Here is a 26,479-nt window from a genome sequence, read left to right as displayed (position 1 = left end):
AGGGGCTTGACTATGGTAACCTCTATGGTTTTCTACTATCTGAAAGACAGATAATTCTTCAAAACATCGCTTCAAAACAGGAACTTTTCAGTTCTCTGGCTAATCCCTGAAATACATTCAGTACTGAGCATTATAGGTCCTGGCGTTAGGGCTAACATTTCAGTGAAAGAGGGTATTACTATTACTATTAGAGTTTGGCACAGCTTTGGTGGCCAAGAAGAACAGAGAAGTCTAGCAGAAAATTATAATAGGATGGCTCAAAAGAGAAGCAGAGAACATGTTACAGAGTAGAATTCAGGCCTGTGGTCCAGTTATGAGTTACTCCAGGCACATGTGCCTCATAGCTAGGTTTTTGTAAGGGTTTGTCCACTCTTCCCCACAGACATTGTGCCCACTGGTGAGCAGTCTATACCTTTTACAATCCAATCTTCCTCAAATCACTCCTCAAAAAAGTGCTAAAATTTGAAGTTTACAAGGTAGGGGTTTGAATTCAACCTTGGATAATTACAAGCTATGTGACCCTCTGAAAGTTACTTAATGACTGGTTTTCTCATTTGTAAAATGGGATAATAATAGTACCTTTGTTGTTGTGAGGATCAAATGAGATAGTGCCTTACAAATTTTAAAATGCGATTTAAATTTGTTACTGTTATTTTTCATATTACAGAGTTTCTTGAATGCTAGGCTGAAGAAGAGTATACTTTAGTAGGCAAGCATCGAGGTCGGCTACAATTTGGTTCAAATCTCCTTTCATAATATTGCTTGTCAGATAGTGTTTCAACCAAACCTAAGTTATTTTGTCTTTTATCCAACTGGGCCTTCTTCTAATTCTGCCTTTTGCAAGACTTCCACCATATTTGAATTCCCCCAAATCAAGCATCTCTCCTTCCCTAAGTCTTTCCCTGACACTCCCACCCACCTACTCAGATATGTAAGCCTTCTCCCTTCTCAGATTTCTCACAGCCCCTTCACCAGGGCCTTTCTTATGCCTCCTCCCTGATAACACAGTTACCACCAGATAGTATTTATCTTTCCTTGCATTCCATAGTGAGTTTCTTGCTAGCAGTTTTTTCTTTGTATCCTTTCTAGTCATCTTCCCCCCAGTCGTGTCCGACCCCATTTGGGGTTTTCTTGGTAAAGATACTGGAATGGTTTTCCATTTCCAGCACATCTTACAGATAAGGAAACTGAGGCAAACAAGGTTGAGTGATTTGCCCACGGTCACAGCTAGTGTCTCAGGTGTTCCTTAACTCCAGACCAGGAGCTCTGTCAACTGCATCATCTAGCTGCCCCGCCCTGTATCCTTAGGGTCTTGCAACAGTAATTCTCTAATTTGGGTGTTAGAGAATCTGGATTCAAATGCCAATTCTGCCACTTACACAATTCTAGGCCTAGACAAATCATTTAATTTCTATGGATCTCAGTTTCCTCATCCGTAAAATAAGGAGGCGGGACCAGATGACGTCTACGATCCCTTCCAACTAGAACAGTTCACGACCTCCATATTGTTTAATGAATGAAGAAAGGAACGAACGAAAGAACCAACAAATTAATCAGTGAAAGAGTAAAAGAACAAATAGGGGCTCATTGTGTGCACAGGAAGAGTTAAGAACACCGCCCGCGTGATTAAGCCGAGGGACAGATTATCAAGCACAACGAGCGAGCCGGGGTGCGCGGCGCAATCGACTGCCGGAAGTTACGCATCCTCTCTTCCGGCGCGAGGAGATGACGCGCTCAGCTTGCACTTCCTGGTTGAGCAGCACACGGCGGAGCCCCTGAACGGGGACTGCCGGGGGACAGCCGGGGGCCGGCTGGCTGGCGTTATGCACCGCCGCGGGGTGGGTGCAGGCGCCATCGCCAAGAAGAAGCTGGCTGAGGTGACTCCCCAGGGCCTCCCGGGAGCTGAGCCCCCCATTCATGCTCCCGTCCCCGAAGCCAGGCACCCCCGTCCCACCCCATCTTCCCAGTCTGGACCCCATTCATTCCCGGTTCCGGCGATCCCCAAATCAGGCCTCTGTCCCCTCACTTTTCGCGATTCCGGTGCCGGTTACCCCCAGGCTTGGAGGGGAACCCGAACCCCAAACTCCCCATTCCCAGGCTCATCCTAATGTTGTTCTCCCACAGGCCAAATATAAGGAACGAGGCACTGTCCTGGCCGAGGACCAGCTGGCCCAGGTGAGCTGGTTGGGATCAAGATTACAGAATTTGACGCTGGAAGGGAATTTGGAGACCGTTTAGTCCAAGGCCTTTCTACAGATGAGGACCCGGTTCTTAATCCAAGTCCTCCGACTTTGAACTCTGGGCTCTTTCCATTACAGCAGGGGAGGAGGCCGGTTTAGCTTGTTCAGTTACAAGCTAGAAGTTGGAGATTTCCAGGGGCCAGGCTTTTGCTGTCATCAGACTTTCCAAAAGCAGACTGACTCTTGGGGCAGCTAGGAGGCTCAGTGGATAGAGCACCGCCCTTGGAGTTAGGAGGACCTCAGTTCAAATCCTGCCTCCGACATTAACTAGCCCGTGTGACCCTGGGCAAGTCACTTAATCCCTAATGCCTCCTCCCCAATCCCCCTCAAGTGGGGGACTCTCTTTACATACTGTCACTACTTTTCCTGGAGCTCAGTCTTTAAAATCGTAGAGGCAGTGACAGAATATCCAGGTTCAAAAAAGACTTGGGCAAATCTGTTTTATTATCATTAATTGTCATTCATTATCTCATTATGAGGATTATAAAGTTATGGGGAAGGAAGGAGATAATATGGGGATGAGAAGAATTTGTACATTTCCTAATATGTGAAAACATTAAAATGATAGACATCTATCACTCATATAAACAATTACACACACACAGTATTACTCACAAAAGTATCATTAACTTTGCAGGCCAGAGATACTGTAACATGTATATGAAACAAAAGCCATTTCTAATCATCTTCATAAGTTATTTACATATTAATTTTAAGATTTGCAAAGCTCTTAACATGTTACTCTTTGCTACTATGAAATTCTGACTTTTATAAAGGATATGACAGATGTAAATCAAGTAAATTACTAAACATCATGGTTAAGATAAGATCATACTAATTTACTTTGGGGGGAGGTCAGCTTGGGGAATAAACCAGTGATTTCTTCTGGCAGAGTGAAAAGTACAGGAAAAGAAGTATGTATAATAAAAACAACATATAGTTCCCAAATTGTTTTATGTGGCTTTAGAAAGCAGTCAAAAACAGCCTTACCCTTAGCTCATGCCTAAATTTAGTGCTCCTCTTTTCTTATCAATAGTGGAAACTCCATGTATCTAAAATATTTTTTACCAATTGAATCTCATTTCTTATAATAAGCCAGCGGCTCATTTCTTCCCATGGCAGTTAGATAGTAGTAAAGAAGAGGAGGAAGAAGACAGGTAAGAGGAAGAGAAGACGGATACTTCTAGGTACTTTCAGCCTTCCCTTAGTCTCTGGGCCAGGGGTCCAAATGCTCACACCTGCCTTTTTAACTGGGCTGCCCTTCACATTCCTGTGTCCCTTCCACAGATGTCAAAGCAGCTGGACATGTTCAAGACCAACTTGGAAGAATTTGCCAGTAAACACAAGCAAGAAATCCGAAAGAATCCTCAGTTCCGGTTGCAGTTTCAAGACATGTGTGCCACCATTGGGGTTGACCCTTTGGCCTGTAAGGCATTACTCCCGGGGGTTCCACTATACCTCAGAATTTCAGGAGAGTAAGGTATCAGGGGTCATTATTAACAGAATAACTATTAGGGGGAGAACCAAAGGCTCTCCCTTAAAGAGCTCTTCCACAGATGAGGAAGAGACAGTTCCTGGCCTGAAGAAATTGTTAGTTTAATAGAGAAAAAATATATTGTGGTGTAGACTAGGTAGGTTGCTCGTCATTACTATTTATGGATTATCATCAGATTTTTTAATATCCCTTCATTACTTTTCTTCACCATCTTCCAGGTCACATATCAATCTGTCTTTGAATGCTCACAGAAGGCAAAGTCATTTTCACATGTGTCTAAGTCATAGAATTAGGAAGGGACATCTTCTGTGTTCATGTAGTACATTCCAAGCCAAGAAGAAATGATTTTTTAAATTATCTATGCCACTTTGCTGATCTAGTAGTGGGGACCACCATATAAATGTTGAAGGGTAATTGAGTAAAGGAGTAAGTAAGAGTTAAAGGCTTCTTACAAGAGAGGAATTTTGAGGAGAGGGTTGTAGAGTGGCAGAATAAACTTGACTTTTCTGCTTCCTTCCTTTAGCTGGAAAAGGATTTTGGTCTGAGATGCTGGGCGTTGGAGACTTTTATTATGAGCTGGGTGTTCAAATTATTGAGGTGTGTCTGGCACTGAAGCATCGGAATGGAGGTGAGGACTTCATGGGGAAGAAGAGGTGGACAAACCATGAATACTTAGGCTACTTTGCCTCTCAGGTTCATCTCATCCACATCTCTGCTCATCAGTTCCTACAAGAAACTCTTCTGAAGGCTAAGTCAATCCATTTTAACTAAATCCATGACAAGTCTCCACATCCAAGGATAGGGGATAACATCTTTTGCTCTTCATGGTATTTTGACATTCTAGTTGTTGAGGGGAAGAGGCCTAGGATATAGGTCAGGCTTGTTGTATGACATGCTATATAACCTAGAAAAAAGTCACTTAATCTTTCTAGGCAAACTTCCCAGTTGATAATAAAAGAAGGACTGCCAGTCCTGCCATGCTGGATTAGCTGTCAAGCTATCAGCCATATGACAAAATAGTGCATTCAAAAATTGCTAAAGGGAACAGGGGCTTCCAAAAAGTCCCCAGGTGTTTGCCATTTTGTTGACAACATTGGATTAATTGCATAAGTTGGTTAGGATAGGAATTTGGACTTGGACCTGGGTATAAATACCTCTACCACCTCTGCAGCTTGTAATCGTAGGGGTACTGCCTAGAGCAGGGATGGTGAACCTGCAGTTTTGAGGCCAGGTGGGGCCTTTTGACTGAGTCCAAGTTTTACAGAACAAATCCTTTTATTAAGGGGATTTGTTGTGTGGAATTTGGATTTAGTCAAAAGGCTGCACTAGAGGCTATAGATTCCCCACCCCTGGCTAGAGCATAGAGAAGTTCAGTTACTTGCACAGGTTCACACAGTTAGGATATGTCAGTCAGAATTTAAACTCGACTCTTTCTGACTTGAAGGCCAGCTCTAAGCTAAGATAGCCAAAATACCTGTATATCCGTTGGCCATAAATGGATATGACCTTAGTGTCAGTAAAATATTTTTAACTTTTTAGAGGAAAGACTGTCTTTAATTTTTTATTCTCAAGTCTTGTGACCCTCAAAAAAAAATGCCTCGTTCCTATTGGCCCTAACGGTTCCCATTATCTACCGATGGTTGGTTATTTGTGTGGGGAGAAGGGCAAAAGGAATTCAGTAACTTAGGGGATATTTTTAGGCCCAAGTTCAGTAATTAGGGTGACTCCTGTAAATGGCCACTGCTCACATAGGGATTCTCTCCATTTGATTTGTACTGTCCCATCCCCTTAGGTCTGATCACTCTGGAAGAACTACACCAGCAGGTGTTGAAAGGAAGGGGCAAGTTTGCTCAGGATGTCAGCCAGTAGGTATTTCCTTCCATTGCTTTGGGGATGAGGTAGAATTCTTTAGAGATAAAATATAAGCACTTCGGGTTCAAGTCCAGTCTTACCTAGAGAAAAGTTGAAGAATACCTTGGCTAACTTCTGAATAACTTCATCTCTTCCTATCCATATAATTTCTGGCAAATGAGACCAGGATAGTTACAAGGAAGAAAGATAAATTAGTATGTCATAAGAATATAAATTGACTTAGATGACCCGAGACAGGCATTTTTAACCTTTTTTGTGTTTCCCCTTTGGCATTCTGGTGAAGCCTATGGACTCCTTCTTGGAATAGTGTTTTTAAATTAATAAAATAAAATACATAGGATTACAAAGGAGACCGATTATATTAAAATCCAGTTAACAAAATATTTTTTTAAACACAAGCTTATGGTCCCCAGTTCAAGATCCCCTTGACCTAAGGGATTCTTATTATACATAGTGATATATGGTAGGTTCCCAAGGAGCCAGCCCTCAAGTATGAGAGTGTAGAGCAGTAGATCTTCAGAAAAGAAGGAAACAAAAACGGATTGGCTAGCCATGTGTACTACTCAGACCCATTGTTCATCAAATATGAATGAAGTGTGTGAATGGATGAGGTTCAAGCAGCTCTCATAACAGCAATCCTGAGGGACTAGAATAAGCATGCCAGCAGACCCCCAACCTCCCTTCTCCATGACTAGTCAAAGATACCTTCTTCCTAGGCCAGGACAGGGAGTGGAGATAGAAGTTTAGATTCTTGCTTAGTGGGGTCACAGGATTGACACCTCTAGACCTGGAATCTCTTAGGCCATTTGGGGTGCCTTCCTTCCTGCTTTCACACTAGCAAATCAGGGGCAGGACTAAAGGTGTAGGAGTGACTGGTCTTTTCATTCAGGTGCCTTTGAATCACTTCTCCCCCACCTCAGAGATGACCTCATCCGGGCCATCAAGAAACTGAAGGCCCTGGGCACTGGCTTCAGCATCATTCCTGTGGGAGGCACTTACCTGGTACAGTCGGTTCCAGCTGAGCTCAACATGGATCATACTGTGGTGCTACAGCTAGCAGAGGTACCCCACCCCACCCTACCCCAGCTCCTGCAAGGTCACAGAGATCAAAGGAGACATCCCCAATTGCCCATTTCTCCTTGTATTCCCTTCCCTTCCACACTCATCAGGTTTGTTAATCAAGAGTCATTTAGTCAGGTAACAGGTACCTAAAGGATAGGATCTGGACCTGGACCTCTGCCTGGGTGAGGAGACTTCCTCCACAATCCCTTCTCTGAAACTTCTATCTTAGGGAAGCCACTCAGAGCAAGAGAGGTTGTGATTTGGCTGGGATGACATATGCTGTAGTGTCTTTTTCAAGAAGCAAGGCCACTAAACCAAACTGCCCCCAGGGACAGTGCGAAAAGCACTACCTTTGCCATCAAGACTTGGTTTTTATTATTGTGTAATCCTAGGCCTCAGCATCATTATCTGTAAAATGGGGGATGACTTGGCCCCTTCTGATTCTAAATACGTTTTTTTTTATGATAAATTATTTGTAACTACTAGCAAAGATTTCTTGTGGGTAGAATGTAATAGCTGAGACCATAGCCAGAATAGTCCCCTCCCCAATTTTTCCCTAAAAAAGTAAACTGATCCGAGTAGAAGTATAACTGGCCATTCTAGCTCCCAGAACAAACTAGCCAACATTTTGCCCACCATCCTACTCTTACCCTTCCTGGGATTTGACCTAACTCTGGAATGAAATCAACACACTATGTGCTCCTTGGGCTATGCCCAGTTATCATTTTCTTCACCTCCAGTCAAATCCAAGTCCTTTTTCCTGGGATAGGGGGGGAAACCATTGTGCCAGTTTGGGAGGGGGGCCTGAGGGGAGGCCAACAGTCCCTGCTGATTGGTCTATGTTCTTTCCTCTAGAAGAATGGTTATGTGACAGTCAGTGAGATCAAAGCAAGTCTCAAATGGGAGACAGAGAGAGCTCGGCAAGTGCTGGTAAGTATGCTTAGAATGGTTAGGAGAGATGGGGCCCTGAAGTACCCATGCTAGGCAGAGAATTCATCCTTATAGTTCATTTTGAGGAGGGGTAGCAATAGGTTCTTGAGCCTTGTGTATTGTCCATTGGCCCCATTTCTTATAGCATTTATTCTGTCTTCACCAGTGGTGATTAATAACACTAATATTTCTCTAAGGCAGAATTCTCAATTTTTTTTTTATATTTTGATACAATTGCTTTCTTTTTTAATACATATTTGTATTTAAAAAACGTTCTAAGAAAGGATCTGTAGATTTTGCCAGACTAACAAAGAGGGGCATGACACAAAAAGGGTAATAACTGTTGCTCCAAGAAAATAAATGGGTACTATACCTTCCCTGGGCTAGAGTTACTATGTAACCTGCAGTGTGTACAGGAAGGCAGGTTACTACTGGGGGACCTATCTTGGTCCTTGGGAAGCCTGACCCTAGGATAACTCAGATTACCTAAATTTTGTATTATGTGTATGTTCATGTCTCTGTGTGCATGTGTATTCATATGTGTGTATTGGAACAGTTCAGAATGAAAGGAATTAACAGTACATATTTCACAGCATAGGTGCTAGTTTATATGTGTAATAAAATTTTATATCGATGCCCTAGGTTTTAGTCCCTACCACTAATTAGCTGGCTGATTTTTGACAAATGCAGGTGATGATAGTACTGGCAGGCAGGAGACCAGATCAAATAATCTCAAGGCCCAACTCTAGGATTTATGATCCTGCCCTCTTCTCTTCCCCCTACAAGCAATTATATATCCCTTTTTAACTCTTCAGAGCACTTTTAACACATCTTTTGGTATAGTAGAGCATTGAGTTTAAAATCAGAGGAGATGGTTCAAATCCTGCTTCTGCTGCTTCTTATGTAGCTTGGCAAGTCTTTTCACCTCAGGCTTTAGTTTCCTCATCTGTAATCTAGGTAAGGCAATAATACTTATATATCTACTTCACAAGATTGTTGTAAGGAAAGCCCATTTTAAATCTCCAAGTACAATACAAATAGCAGCTGGTCTATTCCCACCCCCAGCAAGACTAGGGGGATAAAGTGAGGTGGTAAGGACAGGGATTATTCAGTTTTACTGATAAACAAGATTAACTTGCTCAGTTATCTCTGGCAGCTTATGTTGTCCCATCCCTTCATGATCTTTCCAATATCTCATGCTAAGACCAGTCCTCATTTCCCTCCTACACCTCAGGCAAATGAGAGACAATTTTCTCTGCACTTTGATTAAAGAACAAAACCAAACAGGTAATTCCAGACCATTCAGTAAGCAGGTGGAAGGTACAGATGAGGGTGGTGAAGGCATTTATCTGCATTGTTTAGGATGAAAACCCCATTGAGGCAAGAGCAGGTTTCAGTTTGGCTGTGGCTCCTTCCTACACTGCTCCAGTTCACTCCCCTTATAATCAGTTACTGCAAAGAACCTCAGACTGAATCAAGTCCAGCCTACACCTGAACAACACTCCCCACTGTAACATCCTGGACAAGTAGTAAGCAGCCATCACCTAAAGGCCTGCAGTAACGAGGAACTGCCTGTACCCAAGGACACTTGTTCCACTTTTGAACAGATGTAGTTGTTCAGAAGTTTTGTCATTATATAGAATGAAATTTCCTCTCTGCAACCTCCATTCAGTATTTCTAGTTCTAGCCTTTGGGGTCGAGCAAGGCATCTAATTTTCCTCCATCTCTGCTCTCCAAATTCTTGATGATAGCAGTCTTGTCCATTTTCCCTCTCTGTTCTCCAGGTTCTTAACACTCATCTCCAGGTTCTTCATATAAGTCTATTACAACAGTCTCCAGTCGCTCTCACCACCCCCCACCCCCAATTGCCTTCCTCTAGAGAGGATCTAGGTGTTCAATGTCTTTTATAAAATTTGGTACCTACAATGTAAACTATATTCTGTGTTCTGACCAGGGTGTGCTTTCCTCCCCCTTTGTCTAGATTGTGTTTCTCATAATGCAGTCTCTGCTTACTCTGTCCTAGAGCCTCTAAAACCTATCTTTTTCATATAAATTCTTGTCCATTCTATCCACAGGAGCACCTACTGAAAGAGGGGCTGGCCTGGCTGGACCTGCAGGCTCCAGGGGAAGCACACTACTGGCTGCCAGCTCTCTTCACAGACCTATACTCCCAGGAAATCACAGCTGAGGAAGCCAGGGAGGCCCTCCCCTGATTCTAGAAAGAAGCAGACCAGTGGTTAGAATGGAGTAAGATCTACTAAGGGAGCCTGAACAATAAACATTTTTGTAAAAAAAAATGGTCCCAAGTTGCCACTCTTCCTCAAGGATTTTTTAATACCTAAGGTTTCCCATTAATGGAGAAACATTCTTGTAACCATTATCAGCTCTGGCATTTTATATTCTGTTTTTCAAAATACTATTATCCTAACAGTAACTATGGAAGAGATAGGGCAAAAGTGGAAACTGAGGCCCCGAAGTGTAGGGTAATTCTAGTAAATTCATGGATGAGTTGAGCACAGAGATCTGGTTCTGCCTCCCAGCCCATTCTTTTAAGTACTTTGTAATACTCCATATAGGAATACAAACCATAAACAACCCTGGTTTCTACTAACTTAATACTCATTGATTTACCAAATCAAATTCCCTCTTTTCCCGTTTACAACTCTACATTGAACCAGCAGTCTGAGTCACTAAGAAAGGCCAGAGAAGCCCAAATGCTTTATTACTTCCTTTACCTTGAAGATTAGCATTTTGCCCGGGAGAAGCTGGACGGCTTTTTGCTTCCCAGGTGTCTTCACAAAACTGTTTCTTCATTCAGTACAGGAGTTATCAAATAAATAATAAAAATATGATGCCAGAGTATCACCCCCAGAGTGGTTCTGGATTATCCACAAAGGGGCTCCTCTTAGTTCAGAACAGCTAAGGGACAGAAATGTCATTCAGGCAATTAACCATTTCCTTTACTATCCTCCCATCCCTTCCATGGAAGATTTGGCTTTCTCCATCCTGGGGTAAGTTTTCCAGACCCGAATGAAGCAGAGACAGCCTTCATCCCACTAAAGAATATCCTCAAGGAATAGAACCAGTCTCAGATGAAGATTCTAATAGCTGCTAACTGGTTCACTCACGGGCACCGCCCCTCCCCCCAGTCTGTCCTCCCAAGAACAATACTCCACAGCTCCCCAACGATTTAATGGATTTCTGCATCATCTTCAAAGAAAGCAACTTCTATTATGGTGATAGATTCCCCCTTGCCCATGTAGCCTAACATTCCAGTTCTGCTTTATTCTCCAAACTCTATCCAGGTGCCTGACAATGCCATGGTACCAACAGCTGGGTACCATACTTGTTTGAGGTGGTCCCAATGGCCCCTTCCACACCCACAGCAACCTCCTTCTGCCAAAACAAACTTTATTGCACAAAAAATCATTTATGTACAGTCAGATATAAAGATGTCTCTGAGTGACTTCTGTGCATATATGTTCTCAACTCAAGATTAGAGCATAAAAGTTGGGCCACGATGCCAGAGGTGCTCTGCCCACGGCAGGATCAGGGAGGATTGTCGCTTGGAAGTAGAAACACTTAAATGGCAGAAAGACAACACTGCATCTATAGACCAAGAACATTCATCCACAACCCTGTGCCTGCTTCAACTAAGGGAGTTTTGGGGCCAGGTCTAGTGCTCATCCCAGACCTATGCATCTGGTTAGACTAGCAGCCTTGAAACTTGTTTTGAGTGGAATAACAACCAATCTTGACTAATGGTTGCCTATGGTTCTCTTCCTACTCCCCAAGCCCATTTTACCCTGTTTTTTTCCTGCCTACATCTCTTCCCAAGAATTCTCCCCCTGTTGCCCAATAAGCTCCACCCCTACAATGGTAAGTGTTTAGGTTAAATATAGTTCTAGGTTATTCTAGAACCTCAGATCTAAAGTATATATTATCTGACTCATGAGGCAGAGGCCCTTTAAACTCTGACCTCTCTCTTCCACAGAATCCAGTCATTCTCCTTCACAGGTAGTTAGGGATGCTGACAAAAGCCATAGGGTTAGCTAGACAGTTGTGTGGATGATGGCCCTGGAGGAAACATAATACAGTAGGAAGCCTGGGGCAGAGCCAAAATATAGGGAGGAGGAGAGATGCCCAACACTACAGTGAGTGCTTAAAACATCTTTCTCTGTTAACCAGCCAGAAGGATCCTTGTAGCTAAAATAAAGCTAGGGAAAGTGAGAACTAGCCCTGCAAGCATCCAACTCGGCCAGCAGATGAGTCCCCTCTGATGTTCTCCTGCCAAGGGTCAACGTTTGGCAGCGTGCACAGCCCAGAACAAAGTCCTCCAGTCTTAGTCCTGTTTCCTCTCTGTTACTGGCCACCACTGCTTTCCCCAGGTCCCAAAGTACTTTGAAATTGTGAGGGAACCATAGACTGGAGTGCAAACACCAAGGAGAATAGTTGGACAATCCACTCCTCAAAAAATGTCAATCCCCTTGTCACTCCAAAGGAAGAATATCCTTGTTTGGATGAGAATTCAGAAGAAACCGTTCACTCGTAACGGTTTTAACCCCAAATGGACAGCAGCTGCCAGTGTTGAGGACTTTTCCATGAGAATCAGTGATTGTGGGAACAAACAGTATTTTCAGTTTCCATGGCGCCTGCGCTGGATTTGCAAAGACCTTTTGTTGGTCTCAATCAAATCTCCATCTAATGGTAGCAGAAGGGAAGAAGGGAAGAAGCAGGAGAGAAAGGTGCTTGGGTGCTAGGTAAAGCTTTCTGACCAGTAGCCCAGACTCCACCACTGTTCCTTCTCTTTGGTCTGTCTAGAACAGTGACTATAAATTAGGGAAAACAAAATTATGGTGGCAGACAGGAAATGAGGTCCAGGAGATTACATTAGGTTGGGCTGGGTTAAGCAAGGGGAAGGCCCAGCTTCAAGAATGAAAGACACACCCAGACAACCACCTGGACAGGTCATGTGACACCCTCCCTTCTTCCCCCCTCCCCACTCCCTTGACCCTGCCCTCCCCTCCTGGTATCCCCATTGACTATTCTGGGCAACCCCCTCTAGGAGTTGCAGTCTTTGCCTTCTATCCCCAACAAACTGCCCCAGTGGAAATGTCCGTCAGTTTTTTGCCAGAGAACCATGCTCCAGGCTCTCCTGTATCAGTACCTTGGGATTGGCCCTAGGCATGGGATGAAAATGGTCCTTGGTACCAGGATGCCAAGAAGGTTGCAAACAACAGCCCACTCCCACCCTGGGGTCTGAGTATCCTTGGTTCTTGCCTCAGGCAGGATGCTGTTGGGGCTGGAGGGAGATGTGGTGCCACTCCATCCCAGGGATGGGCTGGGGGGGCTTCTAGGCCCTTGAGCTCCCCTGCGTATCTGTCTCTGTTTCAGATGAACTGCTATCAGAGTCTATTTCAGCACTGTCCTGCTGGTGTTTCTCCTGCACCTTCAGACGAATTGCCCCGAGGCGAGTCAGGAGAGATTGATAGTCAAAGTGGCCTCGCTTCTCCCCAAAAGGATCCTGAGGGAAACAAGAAAGGAAAAAAGTCATATTTGAATTGTTCATATCAGAGACAATAGTGGGACCCCATGGAAGCCAGAATAGCTCTCCAGAAGCTTCTCTCCCTGAGGAGAACAAAGAACTACAAGCAATACAAAAACCTTTTCCTTTTAGGGTTTAAGAATGTGTTCTCTGAGAAGGTAAACAGGGAAAAGAAATCATAAGGAACTTATCAAAGTTGAACTATTAATATTCCTACATGGAAAAATGATAATTATAACTGATGAAACTTTTCTCAGTATGAAAACAGTTGAAGGGAATATATATATATGTCTATATTGGAGAGTATACAGGAGTATAAATAAATATGTGAATGTGTGTATATATGTTTACAGGTATACATAGATAGAGAGCACAGGGCCAATTTAACAGGAAGGGATGATACTTAAAAGGTGAAATTAAGAGGTGAGAGAGGAATATAATGAGAGGAGATGGGGAGAGACAGAATGGGGTAAACTATCTCATACAGAAGAGGCAAGGGAAAATGGTTACAATGGAGGGGAAGAACAGGAAGGCAAAAGGGAATGGGTCAACCTTATTCTTATTGAATCTGGCTCAGGGAGAGAATGACATACACACAAAATAGGGTATCTCACCCTACAGAGTAGGGGGGAAGGGGATAAGAGGGGGGATGATGGAAGGGAGGGCAGGCTGGGGGGGGAGGGAAGTTGGAAGCACCCACTTTTGAAAAGGGACAGGATCAAAGTAGAGAATAGAACAAGTGGGAGGTGGGATAGGAGGGAGGGAAATATAGTCAGTCTTCTACAATATAACTACTATGGTAATGTTTTGCATTAGCTACACATGTACAACCTATATTGAATTGCTTATCTTCCCAGTAAGGGTGGGTGACAAAGGAGGAAGGGAATGAATCTGGAATTCAAAGTTTTAAAATCAAATGTTTAAAATATATATATACTATTATTAATACTATTTTACATGTAATTGGGAAATAAGATATACAGGCACTGGGGCATAGAGATCCACCATGCCCTACTGGAAAAGTCGAAGGGGCATGTATGGGAGATGATATGGGAGAGAGCAGAGTGGAGGAGGAGATATCCTGTGGGACTGCTATTTTGGTGCGGTGGATAGGAAAAACAGGGAGAAAATTTGTAACTCAAAATCTGGCAGAAATGAATGATGTAAACCAGAAGTTAATAAAGCATTTGAAAAAAAAAAAAAAGACCCAACCCCCTCATCCTACCTCCACCCCTTACCTTCCCAGGGATATCTGGCTGAGACATATATTAAAATGAGTTTACTTTCCTAAATGTATACTGCAAAGAACAGGGAAAAAGGACTAAAAGGGAGAATGCACTGGAGTTGCATAATCATTTTAGATAATTCACATGCAGAGCACAGGAGTGTTGACTTTTTCTAACATACCCAGGAAAAGATGAAGATTATCCTTTATTCCTGAAGTTAGGGAAAGTCAGAATAACTGGCCTTTTCAAGTTTATCTAGTTATTAAAATGCTTAAAGCTTATGTCCCTAGCCACTGAGAAAATAAAAAAACCTGTCTCTTATTTGCAGACCCACCAACCCAGTCCTGCCAAGATTCTTCCTCATATAAGTACCTTCTATCCTTGATTCTGCCTTTATTACCTGAAGTCAGCAATCACAAACTATTTTATATAAGCTTCAAATCTCCAGAGGATGAGAAAGCAGGAGGACCAAATCAGTAGACAAAAGTTGACCACCCATAAAGAAGAAATGGAATAGGATAGAGTGCAAGTATCTCACACAGGAACTGACAGGTTCCATAACTGACTAATTAGGGACTTGCTGCTGACATTATACCAAAAGCTATCCAATCACTTCTGTCAGCTCCTCTCATACACCCCTACCCCACCCCCACTCTTTCCATTATGGCTTTCTATAGGCACTACAAACTGGTTTTCACTCCCCAGTTACATCCTGAAAGCCTCCTCTCTACTTGCTTCGAGGCGGTTCAATTTTCCAAACTTTCCTTCCTTCAGACTTCAGCTTCATTCCCACCTAATTCACCTCTCCAGGTGCTGGCCCTCCCTTTATAATTTTCTCAGTGCCCCAGGCAATTCTTTAAGCCTATAAAAAGTTGCAGAAGAGGTAAAGGAATGAAATCATAGGTCTAGTAAAAAAAAAAATGTTTTTTCCTCCAAGGACTGATACTGGAACTTCTGAGTAATGAAGGTTACAGCTTCTAATGCAAAGTATGCTGGGGACATATCCCTTCTCAGGATGCAGTAGAAATGGGAACAGGAAGCAATATAGTCCTAACTATACCCTGACACTTGAATCCTGGAGCAAGTGAAAGACATTCACCAAGAGCTGCACCTCGGTCAAGAGAACATCTGATATTTCTAATACATGAGTGTTTCAAATTGTCACAATCCTCCTGATCTCTCCACTGGTGAGGACAAAAGGAAGGAAGAAACTTACCCAAGCAGTTGCAAAATACTCTTTTGAGTTAGAAAAAAGCCTTAACAAGCCATCAAATCTATCCCATTCCTCAGCCTCAGACCAACCAAAACACTTCAGAGATGAGAGATTTTTCAATGAAGTGTTTCAAATGCCCTCTCAGTCACCTGGGTTTGGACTGCTGAGTTCCTCTATTCATCTAGTGTAATCTTTTACATTAAGCAGCTTCTTCCCCATCAGAGAACAACATCCAACCACCATTCCTTCAAACACCTGAATTGGGTTATACAGTGTCTCCCTCCAGGCCTTCTCTCCCAAGTCCTTTTACTTCTCCATCCTTTTCAGTTAGCCAGGAGACTGATGCCATCCCCAGTTGGTCAGTATACCTCCTCATCCCGTTCAGTTGTGCCCCACTCTCCATCCTGCCCCATTCTCACATCTCATTCCCACACTCACGCCCAAAATGCTGCTCTACCTGCATTGTCTGGCCTTGGAGGTGTAGTCGGTCTTTGCACACCACCTCATAGAAGTCATAATACTCCATAAAGGACTTCTCCATCACACCCCTGGAAGGCAAAGGTGAACAAAAGGTCACAGGCTTGCAGAATGACAGAGAAGGGATTGCAAGGCCCACACTAGCCCTGTTTCCTCACTTACAGCTAGATTCAACATATACTCTAACTTTCTACCTTAGCCCTTGGCAAAAGGGCCACTGGGACAAGATACGCGGTAAGTATCTTAACTTCCCAAGCAGTGTGGTCACTGGAATGACTCCAACCATGAAGAGCAAGGAAACCTGAACTCAATCTGTTTTCTGTTGCCCATCCCAAGCTTATTCACTACTACCTCTGCTTTTAAAAATGAATATATTCATGTCTGAAAATATCCCTTCTCCCTCCCCTGCAAGCTATTCCTTGTAACATGGAGTTTAGAAAAAAAGCAACTCTGCAAAACCATCAACATATCAACCAAGTATGAGAATATATACAATGCTCCATACTCATCATCTTCCCATTTCTGCAAAAAAAGCTTACCTCTTCTTTCACAAATATCCCTCCTGACCCTGTCCCCCACCCCTCACCCCCGAAGTTTTTCTTGATTAGTCCCTAGTTTCGGATCACACTTTTTTCCAAACTGTCCCAACATTTACAAATAGCCTGCATGCTATTCACCTACTTTTATAATGCTTTTTAACTGTTCCTGAATGTTTTTCATTAATATAAGTTCTTTGTCCATTCTAATTCAATAAGTATTTACTAAGCACCAGTTACTATGCACACAAGGTGTCAGGGATACAAAAAAATATCCTTTATAATACCACCATCTAGTTCCCACCTTCATCACCTCACACCTGGACTACTCAATAGGCTGTTGGCCAACTATCACAGTGATCTCCCTAAAACAACAGTGTGACATCATTCCCTTATTCAGTAAACTCTAGTGGCTCCCTCTGTTGTCTGCAGGATTAAATATAAAATCCTGTTTGGCTTTTAAAGCCCTTTATAACCTGGCCCTTTCCTTACTCTACGATCCAACGATGCTGACCTCTGTGGCTGTTACTGCTTACACAAGATACTCCCCATCTCTGATTAAATTTACACTGGCTGTCCCTCATGCCTGAAATGCTTTCCCTCCTCATTTCCCTCTCCTGGCTTCAAGTCCTAGGTAAAAATCTAACTTTGTGCAAGAGATCTTTCTCAATCTTCTTTAATGTTAATACCTTCCCTCTGAGATTGTTGTTCTTCAGTCGTATATGACTCTTTGTGACCCCATTTGGGGTTTTCTTGACAAAAATATTAGAGTGATTTGCCATTTCCTTCTCCAGATAATTTTACAGATGAGGAAACTGAGGCCAACAGGGTTAGGTGATTTGCCCAGGGTCATACTGCTAGGAAGTGTCTAAGGCCAGATTTGAACTCAGGAAAATGAATCTTCCTGACTCCAGGTCCAGCATTCTACCCACTGTACCACCTAGTTGCCCTCTGAGATTATCTCCAAGTAATCTGTATCTATCTTGCTTGTTTGCAAGTTACCTCCCCCATTACACTGTGAGCTCCTTAAGAACAGGGGCTATTTTTGTATCCTCAGCAATTTGCCCAATGCCAGGCATTGGTAGGTACTTTATAAATGCTTGTTGACTTATATTTTCCTTTCCTATGCCCACTACAAGAATGTTCTGCATATTGAGGACCTATGACTCTCATTCCATCACTGAGGTCCTCCAACCCCACCCCCTCTACTTTCAGTCACTCTCTTTGTCATGTACCTTAGGGGCTCAGGGCAGGGACATTTTCCCTCCAGCATGTCACAGACTGCCACTCTGATGGTCTCATGCCGGATACACTCATTGTAATTTTTGCTGTCTCCTGGGTGTCTCTCCTGTGGTGAAAAACAAATGGCGTTGATACTCAAGGCATACATATTAAACAATAGAAGTTTCAGGGAGTGAGGACAAGGAAGAAAGCACTGCATGTCAGGAACAGGTAAAGACAGAAGATGCAAGGCAGGTTGCATTTTTACATATAAAAACTATTGCCTTCTCCACTGTACTGTACCATTGTTACTAAATTCCCTAACAGTGGAACACATGCTAGGTATAAACCCAACAAAACTTCTTTAGCCATCTTGGGCTCCCATCTCAGGCTGAAGGACTGCCAGGTAAAGGCTAGAGGGGGATTTAATTCAATGCAATTTGGGTCAACAAATCAGGTCAACTTTGTTGCCCTGTCCTGGTGCCCAAGGACACACAGAGAACCCTAGGGCCTAAGCTCACAGAGGCTAAAATGGCAGGAACTGCAAGAAGTTTCTTGCCAGCTCTCTTCCATATTTTCAGGATCTATTACTGGACATGGATAGTGATGCCCATTCAAGTTAGTCTCTAATTCCTATTATTTTTTTAAATTGAAGGGAAGTCAATGGCAAATAGCTAACCACAGATAACACTACTGCAAATCTACCAAGAGGACCCTATCAGAAATATCCATCTGGAAGTCTGGGCAAATACAGGCCCAGAGTGCTACAGGGTGGACATGAGTGGGGAAGTTTTTTTTTTTCCATAATTCTTTTATCATACAGGAGGACCCACTTCTGACTGGGGGAAAAAAACAAAAACCACTGGGACAGCTCCAGTCTCAGTCACATAGGTTTAGAGGTGCTATAAAATGTCCCAAACCTTGCTACAAAGCCACATTTCCTAAAGTAGGAAAGATACCCCAATCTCCAAACAGCTACAACTAATACAATAGGGTCCATCCCACAATTTTCTTCCTCTGAAATCGGACAAGCCAGGGTAATTTGGGGCAGAATGGTGCTATTTAGGAAATGTGATACCTCTCTGCCTCAGGATAGGGAATGAATTTATTTCATTCTTAAATAGCCAATAGTCTAGGAATCCCCTTTAATTTGGATGATGCTAATTCAAATCTTTAAATAATCTAATTTGGTTTGGCATCTTTTAGGCATGTTATCTGACCTTATTTTTGGTGGTAATAAATAACACATGTCCATAGTGTAGACACACTCACTCTCACACGTGTTAATGATCCTTTTGGCTCTGCAGTAGATAAACTTGCTGATAAACTCTGCAGGAGATAAACTGTAGGAGATAAAGTTGCTTCAAAGGTCCAAAATAGAGGACCTAACTCAGTATAAATCCTGGGGAACACCTCAAGCTTGTGCCAGGAGTAGTACAGACATGAATCCATTGGGCATAGACAATCATCCCCCAAAGACTCTGAACTAATCTTCCAAATGCCTTTACTAAGTAAACTCCTATCTAGAATTTATGTAAGTTAACTGAAAGCACATTACACAGATCTCATTATTGTCACACTTACTAATGAATATCTCAGTATCTTCACTGGGAGATTTAAGGTGTCCAAAACTAAAAATATCGCCAGACCCAAATCTACTAACATGTCAACTGCCCCCTTTTCTAATGCAGTTAGACCTACTCTCCCAGAAGGCAGCAGACAACATTATGCATCTAGAACAAGACAAAAGATCCTCCCCTCTTAAGGTCTCAGATTCCATAAAGCTCATTAAAAGTACTCAATGTCTCCCCCTTGGAAGTCTGGCTTACCTGCTCAAAGCCAGGTTCATTGTGGTAAGGGTTTTCAGTCATTAGTGACTGGATGGAGATAAGCACGGAGGAGATACTCTGGGCTGGGCTCCAGGCAGGGCCAGTCCAAGTACTGCAAAACACAGCAAAGGGGGAAGGGAAGAAGGTGAAGCTGGGGAAGACCGGTATGGTTCCTTCAAGCCAGTACAAAAATACTAGGGGCCTGAAAGCAAGACTCAATCTTTCTCTTTCACTATTAGCAATCTAGAATCTCCCAGCCACCATCTTACCCCAATTCAAAAGGAAGTTAAGTCAATCTCAAGGCAAAAAAGTAGGTCAAAGGAAAAAAAAGAGGGGAAACCAGACAGGATAACTCTAATGGGCTTTTACCTGATCAAGAGAATCTGATTTAACTGGAGCTACAGAAGGAAAGACTAACTTGGAAATATGGTCAATTAGAAAATGCCTCCAAGGGTAATCAACGTCAAAGTTAGTAAATACTCTTCAGAATACTTTGGAAAAGAATCACATATGAAGAGTCGATTTTTTTTTGGGGGAGGAATGAGAAGTGGAGAAGTGTACAGACCTCTTGGCAGTGGTGAGGCTGCAGAGAGGTTGATGGAGCCAAAAACACAGGCACATCTGGGTTCCTGTTCCACACTTGGAACCTGGGGAGTATCAGGTTCTCTGAGGTTTGTAGAGCCATGGCAAGCAATGAGAAAAGACTAAGGGGAGAGATTCCAAGACTCACAGAGATAGTAATGTACAAGAGCATTTTCCAATTGGATGGGAAGAACAAGTAAAGACTTCCCTTTCCTTCATAGGGGCCTGGCCAGCTAAACCTGTGTGATTACAGCCCAGTGGGCAGAGATGACAGCAGAAATAAGAAGTGACAGAAAAAATATTTGTTTTAGCCTGACAAAGCAAAGAAAGGTGCTGAGGCTGGGGCATAAACACAAGCTTCATGACCACTTTCCTTTTTCAGTCGTACTCATGAGAAAAAATATAAGTTGATTCTTCCCATTAGCCTCATCAAAATTGCTGGTTTCAAAAGTCACCCTGCCCCCCCTCCACCAGCATTGCTCTCTTTCTAGACTCTCAGTTTGGCAATCCCATTTCAAAACCATCCTCAATTCCTGGTCTTTATATACCAAGAAACTCATGACCCTGGAACAAAGTAGATTCTTCCATGATTAAATGTCCCTGGTCAATAAATAAGTTAAAGTCAGAAAAAAAGTTTATTATAATAATACAGTTAACTCCTGAACTTAATGGGAATTTGTGGATTCTCTTTAACAAATTTCCAGTCTCAGGCTGGTCTCTCCCCAGACCCAACAATTTCTAACCATCCTGTATCCTTTTCCTTCCCCTGGTTTTGCTATCATTTGGTGTCAGCTCATGGAATGTTTGCATTGGCCAGAGCAAAACGTAACCAGAAAGTAATGTCCATATTACACTTACAGGAAAGTGATTTAAAAAAGAAACAATTTTTGGATTACTCACTATTATGGATTATCTTTTCCATTTGCACAGGTTTTTTTCCCTTGGGGTTTGTTATTTTGTCATAATAGGTCTCTTTAAGTCCTTCCTCTTCCAGACTCTACTAGCATTACCCACTCTGAGTCTCTGAAGGATTTTTAAAAATGGGTCTTGCCACTGGCTCAATACTATGTGGCTCCCAGGATCAACTGCCACACAAGCCTGACGGTGGGTCTGGTTTCAAGTCACAGGAAGGGATGGAAGAGACAAAGGAGTTTCAATTTTCCCACTCTCCTGACTCCCCAAATAAAAAGGAACCCTTCAAAACTCTTTATATCTGCAACAAAGGTAAAAAGATCTAGAACTGGGAGGAACCTCAGGTCATCTAGTCCATTTTACAGGTGAGGAAAACTAAAGCCCAAGACATGCAGACAGTAAGCATCAATCAGAGGCAGGATTTGAACCTAGGTCCTCATCAGAATTTTTTTTTTATACAATCTTTCTGGATATCTAACCTTCTCAGGGCAAGGATGGGGACTCAACATTGAGAAATGAGATCGGGACTGACAGTCCCCAAACAACAAGATGAGCCCAGAACTTTTATGTGCTTAGTTGAGATCTGATATGGTTCCAATTTCAGATGCAACTTTTAACCTAACTATAAAAGAAAAAAAAATCACAACCATTTATTGAGAGAGAGAATAGATATCTACAACCTAAAATAGCCTGCAAAAGTCTCTGGCTCCCAGCTCAGCTAATTGGAAGTCTCTTCTTACCCCAGAATACTCAGGCAGACTTTCCCATTTCGGTAGAAGTTGGGGTTAAACCTCACTGTGTTATTGCCGGTAGTCATCAGTTTGACCCGTGGTGGGTGGATAGGATAATCTGGAGGACAGCGAAACACGAACAAGAAGAAACCCCCTTCATAAGGAGTGTCAAATGGGCCTGTGATCAATGCATGAATCTGCAAAACAAAAGCCCATCTTGCGCACCATCTCAAAACTGTGTGGCAGTGTCCCCACCACAAACCCTCCCATGCCCATGCCACTGCACATGCCAAAGGGCAGGATCCCTTATATTCTTGTAACCCCATCCTATCGTACATGTACCCTGTTCTCATTTATGAAACTTCCCAGGAATATAGAAAAGTTCCCTTACAGGCAGAAATTCTACCTAGAACTTTTAACAAAATTCTGCTTCATTTCCCTGAGCTAAAGGGCAGTGTCAATGGAAGACAGGAGTTGGATGCTTTAAAAGGTCAGTGATAGATGTGAAGGTGAGATAGATAGCTAAGTCATCAGCTTCCTCTATTGTTGATCAAATTGGGGGAGTTAGGGGCTAGGGTTGTAAAGAGGAAGACCATACAGCAGCATTATACAAATGGGTCTTCAAAGGACCTTCAATTTCAGAAATGGGGATTTCTATAATCTAGTCATAATTAATGGCCAATTTCTCCTTCCCTAGATGTGGGAATTCAAATTTATATCAGATTCACATACTGTTATGACTAAAATAATTAAATGTCTTACTAACATTCAAAAGCATCTGTTGAGAATTTGGAAATCAAGGGGAGGAATACTTTAACACAGTGCCCATAGAACTTTAATACAGTGCCCATAGGACCCAAACACTGCCCAAGTGATTCCCCCAAACCACACCCCTAGGATCATGTTAAATAGCAAATTCTGCTGGTGTGAACAGGGCACAAATTCAGGGACCTAAAGGGCTATGTAGCTAAGATCTCTGGCATTTTACTAGGAACAAGGTATGCCAGTAAAAACATTTTCAACCACATTAAAGACAAAAAAAAAAAAATCAATTTAAAAGCCAAGCTTATTCAAAGTAGCTAAGACCATACTAACAATTTACAGGCAGAATTTTTGCTTCAGGCAATATAAAAGCAAAAGTGTGCTCTTTAAGCAACTCATTTTGGCCTGACAAAGGTTTAGGTGTGAATCTACTTTCCCAGGGTGGGGCTAGGAAAAGCAGAGGAGCCAAAGGGTATATGCCTGGGGATTTTAGGCTTAGATGTTAGACTCACTAAGGTTTCAGGGTCCTTTCTTCAGAACATGGGCTGTTTTAACTTTTGTAGCCCCCTATACCTAGTATATTATGTTGTATCCAGCAGGGAAAATAATAAATATTTACTGATGTTGATGTTGTAGGAGAGTATACAAAACCAGGCATAATTAATGGTAACCTAGTCAAGACTCTAAACATATCCATAATCTTGGCAGAGACTGGCCTCCAATCCTCCCTGAATTTGACAGACAACAATATTTATCTATCTGAAGGTCAAGGGAAAAGAAGGCTGCACTCATCCCCCCCAAAGGAATCACCTACCTTAGTCATGTCAAGGGGATCAGGCACAACAAACATTCCGGGTGGAGGCTCCTTATAAATGGACATGATATCCCTGTATAACAACAAAGGGGAAGTAGGGGTAAAGGTGGGAAAGCCCTTGAGCAAAATAGCTGCTGATATCAATGGGAAGAGGAGTCAGAACTAAGTGCGTGGTACCACAAGTGTTTGCATTGGCTCACAGGCCAGGCATTCTCAGATTGGATACATGGGAAGGAAGCAGAAAACCAAGTGTTATCAAAAGGAGCACTATTTCATCAGGGGGAGGTAAGGGGAAGGAAATTGGGAGATTACAATGGTATCAGAAATCAGTGTGAAAAACATCTATTAAAATGACAATTCATTTACTGCACACCCCCCAAAATTTCCAGATGCTAAAAAATTCAGGATAAATTTTAAATAAAATATTACCAACTAAAAAGTAAATTTGAATGTAAAGAAAAGCAATTAATTCCAAAAGATACAACTAAATTACTATGCTCATTTTATAACAAAAATGAGTATGGGAAGAGAATCTTTTTAGGAGGTAGGGTGGGCGATGAGATTAGACATAGTCTGCTCAGGAAACAGACCAATGGAATGAAACAATGAAACACAGAGATTTATCTTTAGGAAGAAATATTGGGGGGGGGATTGCTTTTATACACTAGGAAGATTAAATATGAGGACTTCTACAAGTGGCTCCTTGGGCCTCATTCCAGAACTAGGGGCAGTTGAGGTTAATGCCAAAATGAAACACCCCAGGTGAAACACCCCTAATTGAGAAGGAACTAAAATAAAGATTCGGTCTAAAGAGTATAGGAACCTAGGGAGCAGAAAGATAAATGATAGCTGGAGGTTTGATTAAGAAGTTACAAAGGTAAAGAATGGGAAGTTAATTTCTAAGGTTGGGAGAGAGGGTTCCATTGGTAGAATAAAAAGTCTTTATGTGCCATCAACTTACAAGATACTGAGCCTAGGGATCTCTGGATAACAGGGCTAGAGCTGGCCAGGGAAAGAAGGAGGGAGAAGGAATAGTTTAATAGGACAAAAAGTTGCAGGACTGGAGGCTGTCCTCCAGGAACAAAAGCAGAGGGAAACGCTGTAGCCCCTTCCTATAGTATATACCTGCAGTAAGAGAACTGAAGATCCAGGAAAAAAGAAAAGTGTGGGATGGGGTAGGGGATGGCTAAGGAACAGAAAGGAGGGGAGAGAAGGCTTAAAGGGAAAGAGGGGCGAAAGGAAATAAGTATAAGGAAGGTAAAAGAGAACGGGGCAATGGAGGGACATTGGGGAGAAGAAAGGGGGGGAAGGGAGGGAAGATAAGGGGAAAGGAAGGAGAGATGATGGGAGAAAGGAGGGGAGAGGACAGGAGGGAAGAGAGGAACGCGAATTGGGTGGGAGGGAGGAGTTAGATGGAAAGAAAGGGAGATTAGGAGGGAATGTGGGGAGAAGAGCTGAGGGGAAAGTATGGACTGGAGAAAGAGTTGGAGGGCAGAAGCGGGAAAACTGGGGGGGACCTTTTAAAAGGCTCGGCGGTTGCGAATCTTTGCGGTGTCTCTTTGCCCACATATGGGGAAGGTGGAAGGGGCGGAAGGAGAAAAAGGTAAGATCGGAAATGGGGGAGCCTGGGAGAGGGGCTCGGGAGGCCCCCAGGCCGGGGCCGGGACCGGGCCGGCGGGGAGCGGCGGCTGCGGCGGGCCGGGCCGGGCGGGCCCTCGCTCGGCCACACTCACCGCTTGATCCGCAGCAGGCACTGCGGCGCGGCGCGCTCGCTGTCCCAGTCCGAGCTCAGCGTCGGGTCCCAGAAGGCCGAGTGACTGAGTAGCGCGGCCCCGTGGGCAGCGGCCGAGGGCGGGAGCCCGGGCAGCGGGGCTAGGCCTCCGCCCGGCCCGCTAGTACCGCCCGCCGCCGCCGCCGCCGCCCACACGTCGGGTAGGAACGGCGGCCCGAAGCCGCCGCTGCCGCCGCCGCCGCCCGCTCCCGGGCCCGGGGTCCCCGCAGCCTCGGCCCCGGCAGTCGCCGCCTCTTCAGTCGGACTCTCCGCCATCACCGCTCCGCTTCCGGGACTCCACGCCAACGAGTCCGCCGGCCAGAGCGGCCGCTCCCTCCGCCTCCGCCCCCGCACCACCGAGAGCCGGGCCAGAGTGTCCCACCCTCCGCTTTCCCGGCCGGGCCCCACAGACTCCGCCCAACCCCAACCAGCGAGAAGCACCGGGCAAGAGTGTCCACCTGAGGTCCTCCAGGATGGGAGGGGCGGAGGGACCGGGGACTCCGAGCTGGGCGGAGGCATTCCTTTGGCTCTTCGGGGATTAAGACTCAAGTCTGAAGTCCCTGGGAGGGGAAAGGAGGGATCAGCACCTTTGGATCCATTTTAAGTGCCATATGTCAAGGAAAAACCCTTCAGACCAGAGCTAGCCTTCATGTCTTAGAGCATTCACCAAAAGAAAACCCACAGTCTTTGGTACCCTTCTGGACCTGTTTCCCTATCTGCAAAATGGGACGATTGGATCAAATTATCTCTAAGACCCCTTTCAGTTCTTATGATGTTTATGATCTAATGGTCATAATCTTATGATGCTAAGATATTTTTGATGGTGGTGGTGGAAAGAGAGAATGGGGGAGGAATGAGAATTTTATATCCCATTTCACCCCACCCTCCACACACACCCTATTCTTTGTATCTCTAAATGGGATACATTCTTATCTATAGTGGCAGGATAAAGATCTAGTTGTCTAGGACTATGGGGTGGGATTTCTTTGGGCCCTTCTGGGAGCTAGTTCAGTGCCTCTTCTCTTTGTAACCCTCCCTCCATCACATTAGCATATCAGTGTGAACTCTTAAAAATTATACCCCATTACTGGCTGAGAAATAGATTAGGCACAAGTCAATGACCATAGTAATCTATTGTTTGATAAACCCCCAGACCCTGGTTTTTGGGATAAGAGCTCACTATTTGACAAAAACTGCTGGGAATATAGTATGGCAGAAACTGGGCATAGACCATTATCTAACACCATATACCAAAATCAAG

At 43.6% G+C, this 26,479-nt stretch overlaps 2 protein-coding genes across 4 annotated transcripts; one reads left to right on the top strand and one right to left on the bottom strand.

The window, feature by feature from the left end:
* Positions 1-1,698: 1,698 nt before the first annotated feature.
* Positions 1,699-9,896, top strand: SNF8 (SNF8 subunit of ESCRT-II). 3 transcript variants are annotated; one of them, XM_069064343.1, is made up of 8 exons: positions 1,700-1,877; positions 2,125-2,175; positions 3,528-3,666; positions 4,259-4,363; positions 5,528-5,600; positions 6,528-6,669; positions 7,528-7,599; positions 9,675-9,896. In XM_069064343.1, the coding sequence occupies exons 1-8, from the start codon at positions 1,824-1,826 to the stop codon at positions 9,810-9,812; spliced, it is 774 nt and encodes a 257-aa protein (XP_068920444.1). In that variant the 5' UTR covers positions 1,700-1,823; the 3' UTR covers positions 9,813-9,896. The 3 variants fall into 3 exon arrangements, with proteins under 3 accessions (XP_068920445.1, XP_068920444.1, XP_068920443.1); XM_069064342.1 differs by having other exon boundaries at positions 1,701-1,877; positions 7,525-7,599; XM_069064344.1 differs by lacking the exon at positions 5,528-5,600 and having other exon boundaries at positions 1,699-1,877; positions 6,497-6,669; positions 7,525-7,599.
* Positions 9,897-10,993: 1,097 nt separating this feature from the next.
* Positions 10,994-25,509, bottom strand: UBE2Z (ubiquitin conjugating enzyme E2 Z). Its single transcript, XM_069064341.1, has 7 exons — positions 25,181-25,509; positions 23,448-23,520; positions 21,881-22,068; positions 19,647-19,758; positions 17,832-17,944; positions 16,041-16,131; positions 10,994-13,123 (listed from the first exon to the last, which is right to left on the bottom strand). Exons 1-7 carry the CDS (start codon positions 25,492-25,494, stop codon positions 12,953-12,955), a joined length of 1,062 nt encoding a protein of 353 aa, XP_068920442.1. The 5' UTR covers positions 25,495-25,509; the 3' UTR covers positions 10,994-12,952.
* Between the last annotated feature and the right edge of the window lie 970 nt (positions 25,510-26,479).

The sequence above is a fragment of the Petaurus breviceps genome, unplaced genomic scaffold, assembly GCF_028583685.1.
Source record: "Petaurus breviceps papuanus isolate PSGF00001 unplaced genomic scaffold, PetGlider_PUasm1.0 90630, whole genome shotgun sequence".
Taxonomy (NCBI): domain Eukaryota; kingdom Metazoa; phylum Chordata; class Mammalia; order Diprotodontia; family Petauridae; genus Petaurus; species Petaurus breviceps.
This window is presented reverse-complemented; position numbering and strand designations above follow the sequence as displayed.